We start from the raw sequence: 14,825 nt of genomic DNA on the forward strand, positions 1-14,825 counted from the left end.
TTTTTCATGCACGTTTTATTTATCTGGAGTGAAGTTGTGGGATCATAGGGTATGCCCACCTTCCAGCTCTCTTATGTTTTGCCAAGGTGCTGTTTTCTTCATATTCTCATCAGTATCTAGTATGATGAGTTTTGATAATCTGTTAAATATGAAATGGTATCTTGTTGCTTTAATGTTTGTCTTTGGTTACTAGTGAGATCGAGCATATTGTCTTGTGTTTATTGACCATTTAGGTTTCTTCTCTGAATTGCCATGTCCCCCTTGTCTTTTTCTTTTCGTTTGTTAATCTTTTAGTTATTGATTTTAGGCGCTGCATATATTCTGAAGCAGTATGTATTAGTAAATCCTTAGTCATAGCGGCAGATATGATTCCTTAGTGTTCCTTTATGGCATCTTTTGATGCCCAGAAATTAATTTCAATGAAGCCTAATTTAAAAGTCTTTTTTTTTCCCCTAGATTGTTTGTGGTTTTTTGTGTCTTCTTTAAAAAATTCTACATTGCTCCAAGATCCAAAAAGTATTCTCTAGTATTTTCTTCCAAGAGTTTTTTAAGTTATTTTCCCCTTATATTTAGGGCTGCAGTCTACTTGGCTTATTTTTGTTGCTATAATATTTTATACTGTGTCCATAATTGTTTTTACTGCATTGTATTACCATTGTTTGCTTGTAAGTATTGCTTTTTCATTGAGCTGGGTGCTCCCTATGGGCAGAGACCAACTCTTGTTTTTTCAGTGCTTAGCTTCCATCTCAGCCCACTTAAGAGAAGAAAAGGATGGAGTGGTCTGCAGATTAAAGATGTTTTCCCGCATTCCAAGGCCCTTAGAACTGTGGTAATTCATCTTTTAGTGGGGGGTGAGCCTTTTATTCTGTACAAAGCAGCTTTCTTTTTTCTTTCAAACAAGTTTTATTGAGGATATACCAGAAAATTACCTTTTAGAAGTAGATAATTCAGCATCGTTAGTATATCTAGAGTTGTGTGGCCATCACTACCATCTAGTTCCACAGCATTTTTATCACCCCAAAAGCAACCCTGTGTCTATTTGTAGACACTCCGTGTTGTATAAGAATATATCCTCCTCTCTGTCCTGGCAGTTACTCATCTACTTTGTATCTCTATGGTTTGCCTCTCTGGGACATTACATATAACTAGAATAATACGATATCTTGCTTTTTGTGTTTTTAACTTAGCATAATATTTTTAAGGGTCATTCATGTTGTAGCATGTATCAGTACTTTATTCCTTTTTATGGCTAAATAATCGAATAGTCCCTTGTGTGGATATACTGCATTTTTTAATCCGTTCATCAGTTGATGGACATGTGGGGCTATTTCCACATTTTGGATATTGTAAATGATGCTGCTGTTAATGTTCGTGTACAGGTTTTTGTTTGAACACCTGTTTTCAATTCTGCTAGGTTTATGCCTAGGAATGGAAGTACTGAGTCATGTGATAACTGTATGTTTAACTTCTTGAGGAACTGACACTGTTTCTCAAAGAAGCTGTACCACTTTACATTCCCACCAACAGTGTATAAGCATTCCAAGTTCTGTGCATCCTCACCAACTCTTGTTATTTATTTTCTGTCTTTGTCATTTTGACCCTCCTGGGTGGGTGTGAATTGGTATCTTGTGATTTGATTTGCATTTTTCTGTTATCTAATAATGTTGAACATCTTTTTATGTGCTAATTGGTTATTTGTATATCTTTTTTGGAGAAATGTCTATTTAGATCTTTTCCCCATTAAAAATTCGTCTTTTTATTTCTTCCTTCCTAATCTGTAGAGCTCTTATTCCTTTTCTTAAGCCACTGTCTTTACATTCCTGAGTTATGAGTTCTGTGTCTATTTTTAATACAAGTTCCTTGTCAGACATATGATTCGCAGGCATCTTCTCACCATCTGTAGGTTGTCTTTCCCCTTTCTTAATGTTGTCTTCTGATGCACAAAAGGTTTCAATTTCAATAGTCCCGATATTTTTAATTGTTTCTTTCACTGAAAGAAACACTGACTTAAGTGCCATGTCTAATCAACTGTTGCCTTATCCAAGATCATGAAGATTTACTCCTATGTTTTCTTATAAGAATTTTATCATTTTAGCTTTTACATTTAAGTTTCTGATCCATTTTGAATTAATGTTTCTATGTGGTGTGAGGTAGGGATCCAGCATCCTCCTTATACATGTAGATGGGCAGTTGTTCTAGCACCGTTTCTTGAAAAGACTGTTCTTTCTCTTTTGATTTGTCTTGGCACCCTTGTCAAAAACCAATTGACTGTAAATATAAAGTTAATTTCTAGACTTGTGGTTCTATTCCATTAATCTATACTTTTATCTTTATACCAGTACTATGCTGTCTTGATGGTTGGAACAGCTTGACTTTTTGTAACATCTTAATTTGGTGTTTGTGCAAGTATTTCTGTGGTTGGTGGAAAAATTAAATAAGTACAGAATAGCAGAAATGCCTCATAGCTCTGTTACTCGTGCAGTGATAATAAGCTCCCATTAAGGCCACTGCTGTCCTTTTTCTTCTCGGTGATGGAGTAAGTGTTACAAATCTTCTCTCTTCCTCTTCATTTTATTAAGCTTTATCTGTGTGTGTGTGTGTGTGTGTGTGCACGTGTGCACGTGCATGCTCTGACCTCTGTCACGCATGCAACTTTACTTTGTAATTTCAGTAGTAGTCACACTTAGAACCTCAGAGCAGGTCAGCAGGTCCTGTTTACTCTTCTGAGAGATGCTTGACATTGGTCAGAGTGCATTAACAGTGGTTTGGTGTGGAAGGCCTGTAATAGCACTCATTGACATTGGACTTGCTGTCAGGGGAAGCATGGGTTTTAGAAGCTGTCATTAGCATTAATTGCCCCTAATGCACCATTATTTTTGACAGTAATGAGCTAAACAGGGAGGCTATTACTCTCAGCAGAAAGACTGCGTTTCCTGGCCTTAAAACTTTTTGAGGTGTATGTGGTGTGCAGCACAGGCAAAGGAAGGACTGGTTAATTCACTGTAAAGCAGGCTTAGTGGCATTTAAAGTAGCTAAACAAGTCCCTTTCCTATTATAAAAAAAATGAATCCTGCAGTGTTAGTTTGAAGGAAGAAGGAGCAGCTAATCGACAGGGATCCTCCTCTGAACCCTTTACAACAGGGCTTTGAAACAAGTTATGGTGATTTTTATTTCTCAGTTTGCTCTAAGAGAGTAGCATAAAAAAGCTTTTCTTTTAAATGTTTCCAGAGACCCATTTGCAGTAAGATTTTAGGAGCAGAAGGACTTGTTTTAAATTGTTCCCTATTTAAGAGCAGCCCTATGGTTTCTGTGCAACACAGGAAGCTGTAACTTGGGGGGCCTTTTAAAATTAGGGCTGAGAGCAAACCCAAAAGGACTGGAGTTCCCTGCAGTTTGCCCTTTCATTATTCCCTGTCTGTGTTGTGAATGCTTTTAAGTCTTCCGAACGAACACACAGTTGAATCTTGATTAGCAGGCCTTAGTGACCATGTTATTATTGAAAGCTTATAGTCAGGATTCTGAGTAAAAACCCACAAGTTGATGGCTTCCTTATCACTATAATTAGGATACATTGAGGAACCTTATACAAATCTTTAACCATCTGTTTGTATTTATCCATCTGTTGAAAGGGAGAGTGCTTGTTTTTTAAAATTATATTTATTGGGTGGTACTTTTTAATACAAAACTGTTTACAAAGAAGAAAGTATTTGTCACACAGTGTCATTGCTCAGGTAAGCCCTATTTTAAAAAAAAATAGTGGAATATGCATGTAGTTTAAAAATTCAAAGTGTAAGAAAGTATGTAATGAAATATGAAAGCCTTTTCTCATCCCTTCGATCCAGTCGCTCTTCTTTAGTAACAGTTAACTGTATTGACTCTGAAAAAGAAGAATGCCCATATCATTGAATGCATGCACATTTTTTCTTATTTACACAAAAGCAATCATTCTATAAACAGTTATATTCTTTGCTTTTGTTACAAAGTAGAGGTTCCCAGCTTACCCCTTGAGGTCTGTTCAGCTTCATGGCCTCCCACTACTCCCCACCCCCATGCTTCCCTGCCATAATTCACCCAGTGGCCAGAACTCAGTGACAGGTGATGTTAAATATAATTCTGCCAGTTGGTGACTGTGTATTCAAAAGTAGGAGATATATCTCCTATCTGTCCATAAATACCTACCGTGTTCTTTTTAATTGCTCCAGAGTAATTCAAAGTGTATGTGAATATCCCATTCTTTATTTAACTAGTCTCCTGTTTCTGGACATTTAGGTGGGATGATGATTTTAAAAGCGCATTTGCAGGTTAAATGAGTCTGTAAGAGAGTGAGAAGTGAAGAGGGAATTATCTAGTTGATGAAGATTGCAAAGTAATTACCTATGAAAAACAGATTATAGCATGGAGTGGTTGCTCAGGCCCTGCCTCTCCCTAAACTGGAGGCCTGCCTAAGCCCTCCTGCTACCCGTTTCCCTCCCCACCCAAGGCTGCCGACTTGGGTCACTGATCCTGCTGTGCTTCTGTAGCGCTTTGTCCCTCCCTCCGCCAAAGCAGCAGCCTGCTCTGTTGCCATTTAGCTCTGCCTGTATGCTTCCCTCTAGGACAGGAAGTGCATCTCGCTGTCTCTGTCCGTCCCTGCACCTGGGCGCTCCAGATGCTCTTGGGGGTTGTGGGGAAGTGATCTCAGTGGGGTGTATTGCTAACCAAAGCTCGTTGACTACTTCGCCTGAGCCTTCCACTCCAGGTTTTCTCCAAATGGAAGTCCTGACAGTGCCTCTCTGGATTGAGCTTTGTAATAGCAAAGTTGGCTCTGGTTCCGAGCCCTGTATGAGTTGTGAAGCTGTTTGCTCAGCAGAGCACCCAAGGGCCAAAGTAGAGGATTCTAGCTCTCTTCTTGGTGGTTTATTCAACTTGAAGACCAGCGGTTCCCCTCCCCCTACCATAATTCACCCTGTTGCCTAGATTCAGTGACAAACTACGATGCTAAATATAGTTTTGCCAATAGGTGGCTTTGCATTCAAAAGTAGGAGATAATGATATCCTTATGGCCTTTGGTAATAAATCTTTTATTAGGGCTTTCTTTTTTTTCTTTCTGAGCAAAACAGAACACCCCCCATTCAATCTGATAATTGAGGTTATTGTCACAAAATAGTTATTATGGAGGCAGGAGAGAGGCTGTTAAAAAGAATTACTTGATAGCTATCTTTATCCCTTTTTAATTTTTCTTCTTTCCCCTTGATTTGAGGCTGTCACACCTTCATAGAGTGTTTGAGAAAAATGCTGAAGCTTTGCTTCAGTTATTTGCCCAGAGTTCTCTGTCTGTTCCTTCATCCTGACTTAGGCTGTAAACCAGTGGATTTGGCAAGGATTACCTTGAGCATTACATTCAAGGTTTTCAAATATTTGAAAGTCTCATAGATATGTTTACAGATTAGAAGTGCTTTGGGATTACATAATTTGCACATTCTAACTTTGATTTTAAATAAAAATTTTAAATAAAAAAGTTCCCCTGAGTAGACTTTTAGCGTGTTTTCTCTTTTGGAAATTTATATTTATTTGAATCTAATTTTTTTAAAAATTTCTTGTTTAATAGCATTGGCTAGCTCCTCTTTGTGAAAATGTTTATAAGGAGTGTATAGAATTTAAACACTGAAAGAGTCAAGAGGAATTGGTTATGCTTGTAATAAATTCCAAATCTCAGTGGCTTAGAATTGAGTATTTGTTAATTTAAATTATTTGAAGGTTACTACTTAAGGACTTTTTACCCCCTTATTTTTTTTAAAGTATCTGTGCAAAGATCTACTTTGTTTCTTTTCATTTCTTTTTTAATATATACCATTCATCCAAAGCTAAAGAACAGAAGATGGGATAAGAATCAAGGAGATACTTTTAGGCCTTTGGATTGAAGAGATGGAAATAACTACCTAGCTGGGTCAGTTTTACTAAAATTATTAGAGATTCTTGTCCTAGGATTTTTTTCATGCCTTGACCTACCAGTAAGAGAAAACGTTGGATATGTATGTTGATTACTGGCATATTCACCAGTTGACTTGGTGATTTTCTTCCATGTTTCACCTTAGCTCAGAGTCAAGATTTCCACTGAAGTTGGCATCACAAATGTCGATCTCTCCACTGTGGATAAGGATCAGAGCATCGCCCCCAAAACAACGCGGTAGGTGGGATGCCTCCTGGGCCCAGGGAGAACCCAGGCTTGAGCTGGGAGGACCATGCCAAGGCCTTGAGGCCCTCCAGCCATCGTTTCCGTGTCAGCAGTGACCCAGCTTGTACTCCAGATTAAAGAGGCTGTTATTCTTCTGGGACTGCACCAGGGGTGCTGCTTGGCATCCAGACAAACTTGTGGTTTGTCTATATGGCAATCAGTCCCTGAACAAACTGTTGTATTGTATGTATATTGTATACATTATACAAACTATTAACAGTCCACAATTTGGGAAGGAGCTCGCCTCAGAATGTAAGTCTGCATTAAAGACTTATTCCCAACCACACTGTTTAGTTCAGATGATAATTTAAAAAAAAAAAAAAAAACTTTACTGATGGAGGAAGCAGTGTATTAATTTATTTTCTGGTGTTATCTGTTTCTCCGCCCAATCTTGAACTTGCTTTTAGGGTCCTCATGGCCACACTCCGTGGCCCACAGTGGGTCTGAAATCAGTTGTATGTCTCATAGGTTCTTAGAGATGAGATGGCAGGTACCCAGTACTAGGTCTGGGATTCCTTTCCTCCAGTCCATGGAGATCACTGATCAGTCACAGCATTGGTGATTGTGTAACTCAGCATCTTTTTTAGCACACACTTCTAGGTCACCATTAGTAATTGATCAGAGTTGGTCCGGAACATTGTATGAAGCCCACGTCTTAGTTCTCTTCCAGATCCTTGGTAGAAGGCCCATCTAGACCTCTGGGTAGAGTTCATACCCCAAGTTTACTCAACTGGGGTGGCTGTAGATACCACAAAAAGGAGGGGGACCCTCAAGGTCATTTTGAAAATGGGATGTTAGCCAGAGACTAGAAGCCAGGCATTCACTCCTTTTAAGTCATGTGAAAGGGCTAGGCTTTCTGTCTCTGGCTTGGATATTTTTATAGTGACATTAGAAATGAGAGCACTGTTGAGAACCCACTGAAATGATGTCTGTAAGAGTGCTTTCCAGAGTTTATTGCTCTATATAGATGAAGAGTTGGGATTACTCATAAGTAAATAAGCAGGAAATATGGCCAGTTGTGAGCTCTATAACCATTTGGATTGTTTTTTTATCCTCCGGCCATCCTAACCTAAAATCCCAGGGGATAGCTGAGAAAAAAGTTTTCTCATCACTCCTGCCTTTGGAGCAAATGACTTTTTAAAGCTCAATTTCAGGCAGAAAAATAAATTGAAACAGTGTGAAAGAGAAAAAAAAAGATGCAGCATTAAAGAAAGAAAAAGCTGTCAATAGCCTTCATTCTTTTGCATCTCCCACCTCCTGGTCTCCCAACCATGCTCACATATGCTGCTAATGTCCATCCTGTTAATTTTTTTTTTTTTTAATCTTTGTAGTTCTGCTAGCCCAGCTTTCCAGTTCACCCGGGAGCCTCCAGCAGGGCGTGTGAGTCTCTCTGGTGCCTGGCTTGGTTGAATCCTTAGATCCTTGAAGTGAAAGCCTGGAGACTCACACATAGCATTTTCCCCAGACCCTGATAGAAGTTGATTCTGTGCTTTTCTCCATCTTAGCTTTATCAGTCCTGTTTGCCCTCAGGCTGTAAACAGTTCTCTACAGAAGTGTTACAACTGAGAGAGAGAGTTGGGAGAGAGAGGATTAGGCAGTGAAGACGTTGGTCTCCTCTGTGTTCTCAGAGATCTGCAGATCCTCTCTGAAGACTTACCATATAAATGTCTCTTTCAGGGTGACCTACCCAGCCAAAGCCAAGGGCACGTTCATCGCGGACAGCCACCAGAACTTTGCCTTATTCTTCCAGCTGGTAGATGTGAACACTGGCGCTGAACTCACCCCTCACCAGGTCAGGAAAAAGCCCAGGCAGTTCTCTTAGCCTGAAACCTTGCTGTACACGATAGTTGTGTGGACGTGGTCTTTAACGCCAAGTCAAGAAAATTCTGGATCCCTGCTTTCAGGTCTTCACTCTGAACCCTCACAGTCCATCAGGTTCTCCCCTGTGACACACTGCCCCTTTCATACTGGGTGTAACCCTGAACCTTCTTTTAGAGAGATTAGCTGGGGTAGGAAAGATATATTTAAGGCAGATTAGCATTTAATTGAAGCTTTTTTCTTTCTGACTGTAATAAAAACATATATTGAAATAATTTGAAAAAGGAAAACTTAGGCAGTGTACCCAAAGTATGTTTTGCTCTGGCTAAAGCAGATTTTCTATTTTGTAAGAATCTGAAAACTAGCACTTTTGTTTTTTTTTTTTTGGAGTGCCCCTAGTTGGAAGTTCAGAGTCTTAACCACTAGACCAACAGGGAAGTCCAAAAACAGCACTTTTTAACTTGTGCCTACTAAATATGATAAAAGCAATAGGCTTCATTTTTGTCTTCCATATGTAAAATAATGATTATTACTGAAAAGATTCTCAAACCATATCTTTTTCCTGGAGAATCTGATATGGCTTTTGTCCTCTCAGACTCCCTCCTTTTCTGCCTCTGTCTTCCCACTTGATTGAGAATAATTGTTCTGCGCATTGCCTCATCCACGGTTGTATTGTAAAGGGAAATCCCAGAAATACTTTGAGTGTGGAAAAATAGGAAAGAACCTGGACCCTAGTGGCCTTGGCTTAGGTACTTTGCAGTAGTCCTTGAGTTGGAGCTAGCAGACTTAAATCCATGCAGAGAGGCAGCGTCAGAACAGACCGTGGAGGTGAGTGGATTACTTGGAAACCTTTTTGCTTTCTGTTTCTTGTTGCTGCAGCTGCTGCACTCGTGCCCAGGCCCAGAGTGGTTGCCCCTGGCACCACCATCCCTGCCCTTCTCGGCTTCTCTCCCCTCCACCCCCAGTCTCCAGAGAGCTGAGTCAGCCCCACTTAGCCATGACTATCGCTTCAGCTCCATAGCATCTCCCAGATCCTTCTCAAAATGACACTTGCCAATGAAAGCCCAAGAGAAGGAATATGAAGAGAAGTCATTATTATACAAAACAAATCTGGTGGGATTAGGATTAGTGCAGGAAGAGCTAGTGAGGGAAGTAAAACTTTAACTGAAGACTTGTCTCATCCAAGATCCTAGAAAGCCTGACTTACAGACCTCCTAGGTAGAGATGGCATTTTGCGGGTGAGCCTGGCTGCTTGCCTGTACTTGGCTGTGACAGGAGGAAGATCATGCATCCAGGCTCCTAAATCCCATTCTTGGCCACAATTGCAGGAGCCAGGAGGCTTCACAACTCTGGGTCTCTTTCCCTAAATACTTTGATGGTTGTTGTCTGGTGCCCAGGTGTAGAGTAATGAATGAGATTTAGATTTTTTTCCTGTGGATCCAGCACTGCCTCTGTGACCACGGCAACTCATTTAATCCTCCGTGCCTTATGATCTGTAAAATGGAACCAATCTACCAGCTTTGTTGAATTCTTTATTTGGAAACTTCTGAAAGCAAAGCTGAATGTATTAAGTTTTGCTGCATCTTACGTGCTGAAACCTTAGTTTCTTATGCCATTGGGGGGATAACGTGGTTAGACTTGTATCATCATATTGATAAATGTTTGTTGACTAGTTAGTTTATAGCAGGTCCTATGCTAAGTGCATTGCGTACTTTATTGTGAGTCTTCATACAGATACAACACGTGTAGAAGTTAAATCTGTCTTAAAGATGAGGAAATCAAGGCTCAAGGAGGTTAAATAACTTGCTCAGCTTTTAAGTAGTGAAATCAGATCTGACTGTCTTCAAGCCTGGGTTCTCTCTGACACTGGGCTGCCCTGCACAATGAGAATTCTGCCTTGCTATCCATCCCCATGCCTCCTCTCCTAAATCTTTAGCTGGAGGCATTAGGAAATTGAAAATGGGCTTCTTACAGTTTCATCTCATTTCCCTTCTTTTCACCCTCTAGTGAAGAAGTTAATTGGGCAGCAAAAGGCTGGCAGGAAGAGGAAATTACAGCCTCAGCAAAGGGCTTAAATCATTCACAAACTGGGCATTCAGCCTACGAGTCGTTGAGATTTGGCTGGACCCCTAAGTTAAATTTCTTGTACTCGCAAAAAGTACTCTCTGGTCTCAGAGCTATAAGCAGGGTGGGATGGCCATTCCTCCTGCTTTCTCAGACAGGCCTGGCTGACCCCAGAGCTCCCACTGGGGCAGAAGAGCTGACAGCCTGCTGCCTCAGGGATCTGGGCCCGGAGGGAGTTTTGAAATCATCAGATGAAAAATTGCATAATTATTCCATCCAGACATTTGTCCGACTCCACAACCAGAAGACTGGTCAGGAAGTGGTATTTGTTGCAGAGCCGGACAGCAAGAATGTGTACAAGTTTGAACTGGACACCTCTGAGAGAAAGCTCGAATTTGACTCCGCATCTGGCACCTACACTCTCTACTTGATCATTGGAGATGCAACTTTGAAGAACCCAATCCTGTGGAATGTGGTATGTGCCTCCTTGTATCTTCACCCAGACAAGAGTGGCTATGCCACAGTCAGACAAAGATGGCCCCTCTCCAGGGTGTGGGCTTTGTACCCAGGCCTCTCCCATGCCACCCAGAGGGCCATAAATAAGTACACATCACGCTGGTCCCATTGGTAGTCTTAGGGGCATTCACATGGCCTGGCTGGCATATCATAGGGGTTTCATAAGTAGTGATTGAGTGAATGAGTGAAGTATATAGATTTGCCCTAATGGGTTCTAGCAGATTTCTTTAAAAGTTGTACTTGAAAAAGGTTTTCATATTACAGGCAAAACACTGCAGGGGATACACAGATAAAAGAGATAAAGGCTCTAGCTTTTGAGGTACAGTGTGCCCTTGCAGGGTAGGCTGGAGAGGGGCCTGAGATTTGGAATCCAGTTCCAATTCATTATGGTATGGACTAATGAATTGCAGGGTATTCTAATAACCATCTAGGATAACCAGGATAAACTAATACCCTTCATCTGCATGGTGTGTTCATAGTTTGCATAGTGCATTTCACTTACGTAACTCACTTTGGGCTGGTGGGATGAGAGGAGGCTTCTTAAATGACATGACATTTGAGCCAAGGGTTGGAGAGTTGCAGGGGTTTTCCAGGATTGTATCCGAGGGGCTGTCGGATGATCACTGAGGGACAGCCTCCAGGAAAGTTTGAGGTGCTTTCAGTGAGATATGAGTGGGTCCGCTTTGCTGGAGCACCTGAATCTGGTCACGGGCAGGAGGCGGTGAGGTGGGGAAGGTAGCAGAGGCCAGATTCCAGGCCTTGAATGATGGGTGGCTCCCTGTACAAGACAAAGGGGCAGCTGCATTTTCTTATGTTGTATTCAAAGCTCCTTTTCTTCTCGGATTTTGGGCTGCTTTTTGTATGAGAGCACTTTTTCATTTCTTTTTCTTTTTTTCCTTTGTCTGAGACTAAATTATACTTCCCCAGGAGCAGTTTCTGATTGCTGCTGTAACAGCCTGAGTACCAACTGGGATTTTTGTATTAAGCAGCTCTGTGGGGCTCACCAGACCAGTAGAAAATTGGAACTCTTGCTCTAAAAAGAATTTTCAACAAATACTTGTTTTGTTCTTGAAATTTTTACTGCCTCAATTTGTTGGCTAATGACTCAGAAGTGATTGGACTGCTTGGAGCTCCTTTCAGTCACAGTCCTGGATGGGAGTTGGGGGATACTGTCCTGCTGATGAGTTTCACCCCTTTCTCTGCCCCTGGGCCTTTCATTGCTGCTTTTATTGTTTTAGGCTGATGTGGTCATCAGGTTCCCTGAAGATGATGTTCCGTCAACTGTCCTGTCCAAGAACATTTTCACCCCCAAACAGGAAATTCAGGTACATCCTAAAGGGCTTCTTCGCTAAACACAGAGGGGAAATGGACACATGAGAGGGCTGCAGAGCCCCAGGCGCTGGCTGTGGTGCCCTTTTTAACCTGTTTATATGATACGTTGTAACTTGGTCTTTGCCACCCTGTGGATCAGGCAGGGCAAATATCAGCCCCATCCTGGAGCTTAAAAAAACAGGCTCAGATTGCCTGCCAGCCACTTCCCAGAAAGCAGATAACTAGAGACAAAATCAGAAACTGAGTCTGTTTTTCCTAAACATGCAGGAGGTTCAGTCCTCAGATCACTGCTTGATACCACAGCACAGATGGGTCTGGCTTTGCTCCTCTGTGTTCCTGCATAGACCAGGGCCAGTGGAGCCCACAGGTGGGCAACTCAACTGGAGCATAAGGCTTTCACCCCCTAGGCCAGCTTCCTCTCTCCTAGGATTCACCTTCCTTGCACACAAATATTAGAAATCCCTGCCCAGCCCGTGGGACTGTTGTGAGGCTCAAAATAGTTCCCAGATAAGGAAAGAATAGCTTTGAAAAGTTTCTCAAGCAGTGTACAAAAGGAACACAATGATTGTTAAACAGTTGGAGTCCTGGTTAAGGAAACTGAGTGGATCCACTCAGTGGACTGCTTAGGAGTCCTCAGAAATGATTATACTGCAGTAACAGGGAAACTCACATCTGAAATAATGTTGAAGTGTTCCAAGCAGATTATTGACTCTTACTCCACTGTTAGAAAAAGGCCAAGGGCCCAAAAGGTAGAGAAGTAAGATTCTTTCTAAAATTCTTCCTGATGTTGCTATAGCATCATTTAAGAATGTAGAATGCAGTGAAATACTGGAAGGTATAACCATGATGACAAAGGGTGCTGACTGATTTTGTAGGGGAGGGTAGGCAGTAGCAGCTGCCATAGGCCATGTTAGAAGTCCCTTCGTGGCAGTGACAGCAAAGAGGAGCTGAGGTTAAAAATTTGGGAATAGGAATCTCACATGGAGCTGCCTTGTCATGGAGCTGGGTTGACTGGACATTGGCAAGCAAGAAAATTTCAAAATTTAGAATTGTTAATACAGCAGTTAGCTAACTTAAGTCAGCAAAATATGATGACACCACCCTGGGAACCCAGAAACATTGTGAAATCCAGCGTCCTGCCTGGGATGTGTCACCCCAGTCATCCAGATGCTTGGGTACCATTTTTGTTACCAGGTGGATGCTGCTTGACAGGTTGCATCCTCTAGCGTCTAAATGCAATGAGTTTTGGAGTGGAAAAGAGACTTGGGCAGTTGTGAGCTGGGACTGGTGTAATGTCCCTGGAAGGAGACCAGTGGGAGCAGAAGCCAGTGTTGGGAAGAGGGAAAAGGCTAACTGGGTGCTCATGGCCAGGAAGTCTCAGCCTTTGGGAGGCATTTCCTCCTCTCAACTGCCATTGGGGTTTTGGCTCCTAGTATACATGGCAGTCCTTGCTGGGAAGAACACATGGTAGAATATTCCTGGTGTGTCTTCTTTTGGCAGCACCTGTTCCGCGAGCCTGAGAAGAGGCCCCCCACAGTGGTGTCCAATACGTTCACCGCCCTGATCCTCTCGCCCCTGCTCCTGCTCTTTGCTCTGGTGAGTTGCAGTAATTAGCATGGGCAGCGTGTGTCTGACGCCAGACTCCACAGATGTAGCCGTTCCAAAGGAGACTGTGTGCTCTGGCCTCAGCACAGCTCCGAAGGGGTCCAGCAGCTGTGACCCGAACCGACGGTCCAAAATGTTTAGAATAAATAAAATTACCTACTATAGGGGACCTGCCAAAAAAAAAAAAACTGATCCCTTAACAAGGGGCATGATGTGTAGCCATTATAAATGGTCAAAATATGGACACGGATGCTCCGTACAAATGTTCAGATGAAGCCAAGTGTGAAAAAAGCAAGACCTGATTCTGATAACTGTAGAAAAACTGAGTACAGTGGCCATGCATTTCAACAGCCTTTGGAGCTCGAAACTATAAACAACCTAAAGTCCTCATAAAAGCAAGTGTTAAATAGATTATGGTACATCCACACAATGGAATAATATGCAGCTCATTAAAACAATGGATAAATTTATGTACTTGTCAACTGATATGACAAGGTTGTTAAAAATGTCCTATTGAATGAAGAAGGCAAGTGGTAGGACAGGGTGTTTAGTATCATCTTCTATGTTTAAAAACCTTAAAAAGGCATTAACTATTGGTATTGGTCACCTCTAAGGAGAAGGCCTTTTAGGGAGTATAGAGAAAGGACATTTTTACCATTTTAACATGCTATTTGAATTTTTTTTTAACCGTCTCTTTTTCCCCTTGTCTCTTTTTTCCCCTTGTCTCTTTAAAATCTATAAACATAGATGCAGTTCAGAGAATTTTGAGAACCATATAGAAAACTCATCAGATCTTACTTTTGGAAAATTGTCAATGTTCCTAATCCTCTGATTTTAATAAAAGAATTATTACTCGGTCAAAATCTGAAAGGCATGCCACAAGCTTTCAGAAACCAATCCTAGGCACCTGTTATTTTGAGTAATCAGAATTTCAAAAGGCAAAGAACCCATAGTGAGCACACCTCCTCCCAGCTGCCAGTGGGTTTATCTTACCAAAACTTAGAGACACTGGCAGGGGTGCTAGTTATTTCATCATCAATACAGTTTTGGACCTTTCAGTTTCATGGCTTCACCTGTTTTAAAATAGAAAAGTTTGCTGTCATTAAAAATGATTTTCAAGCACTTTTGTGAACAGGTGTTGGAATGCCTTTCTAAAGAAACAAAGGGAACGGTTTTTCCTTAGGACTCACAATAGGGTGGTTGTCACTTGGAGAAATTCCCTGTCCTTCAAGTATGTATGAATTTTGAAGCCCTTAGGGCTGTTTTTTGGATTAGC

At 41.5% G+C, this 14,825-nt stretch overlaps 1 protein-coding gene across 2 annotated transcripts in view; it reads left to right on the top strand.

Moving 5' to 3' along the window:
- Positions 1-14,825, top strand: part of RPN2 (ribophorin II) — a 50,074-nt gene that overhangs the window by 28,474 nt on the left and 6,775 nt on the right. For both annotated transcript variants that reach the window (XM_069548535.1, XM_069548534.1), the window contains exons 10-14: positions 6,075-6,166; positions 7,892-8,006; positions 10,377-10,571; positions 11,851-11,937; positions 13,445-13,540. In XM_069548535.1, the coding sequence (XP_069404636.1) occupies positions 6,075-6,166; positions 7,892-8,006; positions 10,377-10,571; positions 11,851-11,937; positions 13,445-13,540 (585 nt within the window). The remainder of the gene's footprint in view (positions 1-6,074; positions 6,167-7,891; positions 8,007-10,376; positions 10,572-11,850; positions 11,938-13,444; positions 13,541-14,825) is intronic.

This window comes from Ovis canadensis, chromosome 13, assembly GCF_042477335.2.
Source record: "Ovis canadensis isolate MfBH-ARS-UI-01 breed Bighorn chromosome 13, ARS-UI_OviCan_v2, whole genome shotgun sequence".
In the NCBI taxonomy this organism is placed as follows: Eukaryota; Metazoa; Chordata; class Mammalia; order Artiodactyla; family Bovidae; genus Ovis; species Ovis canadensis.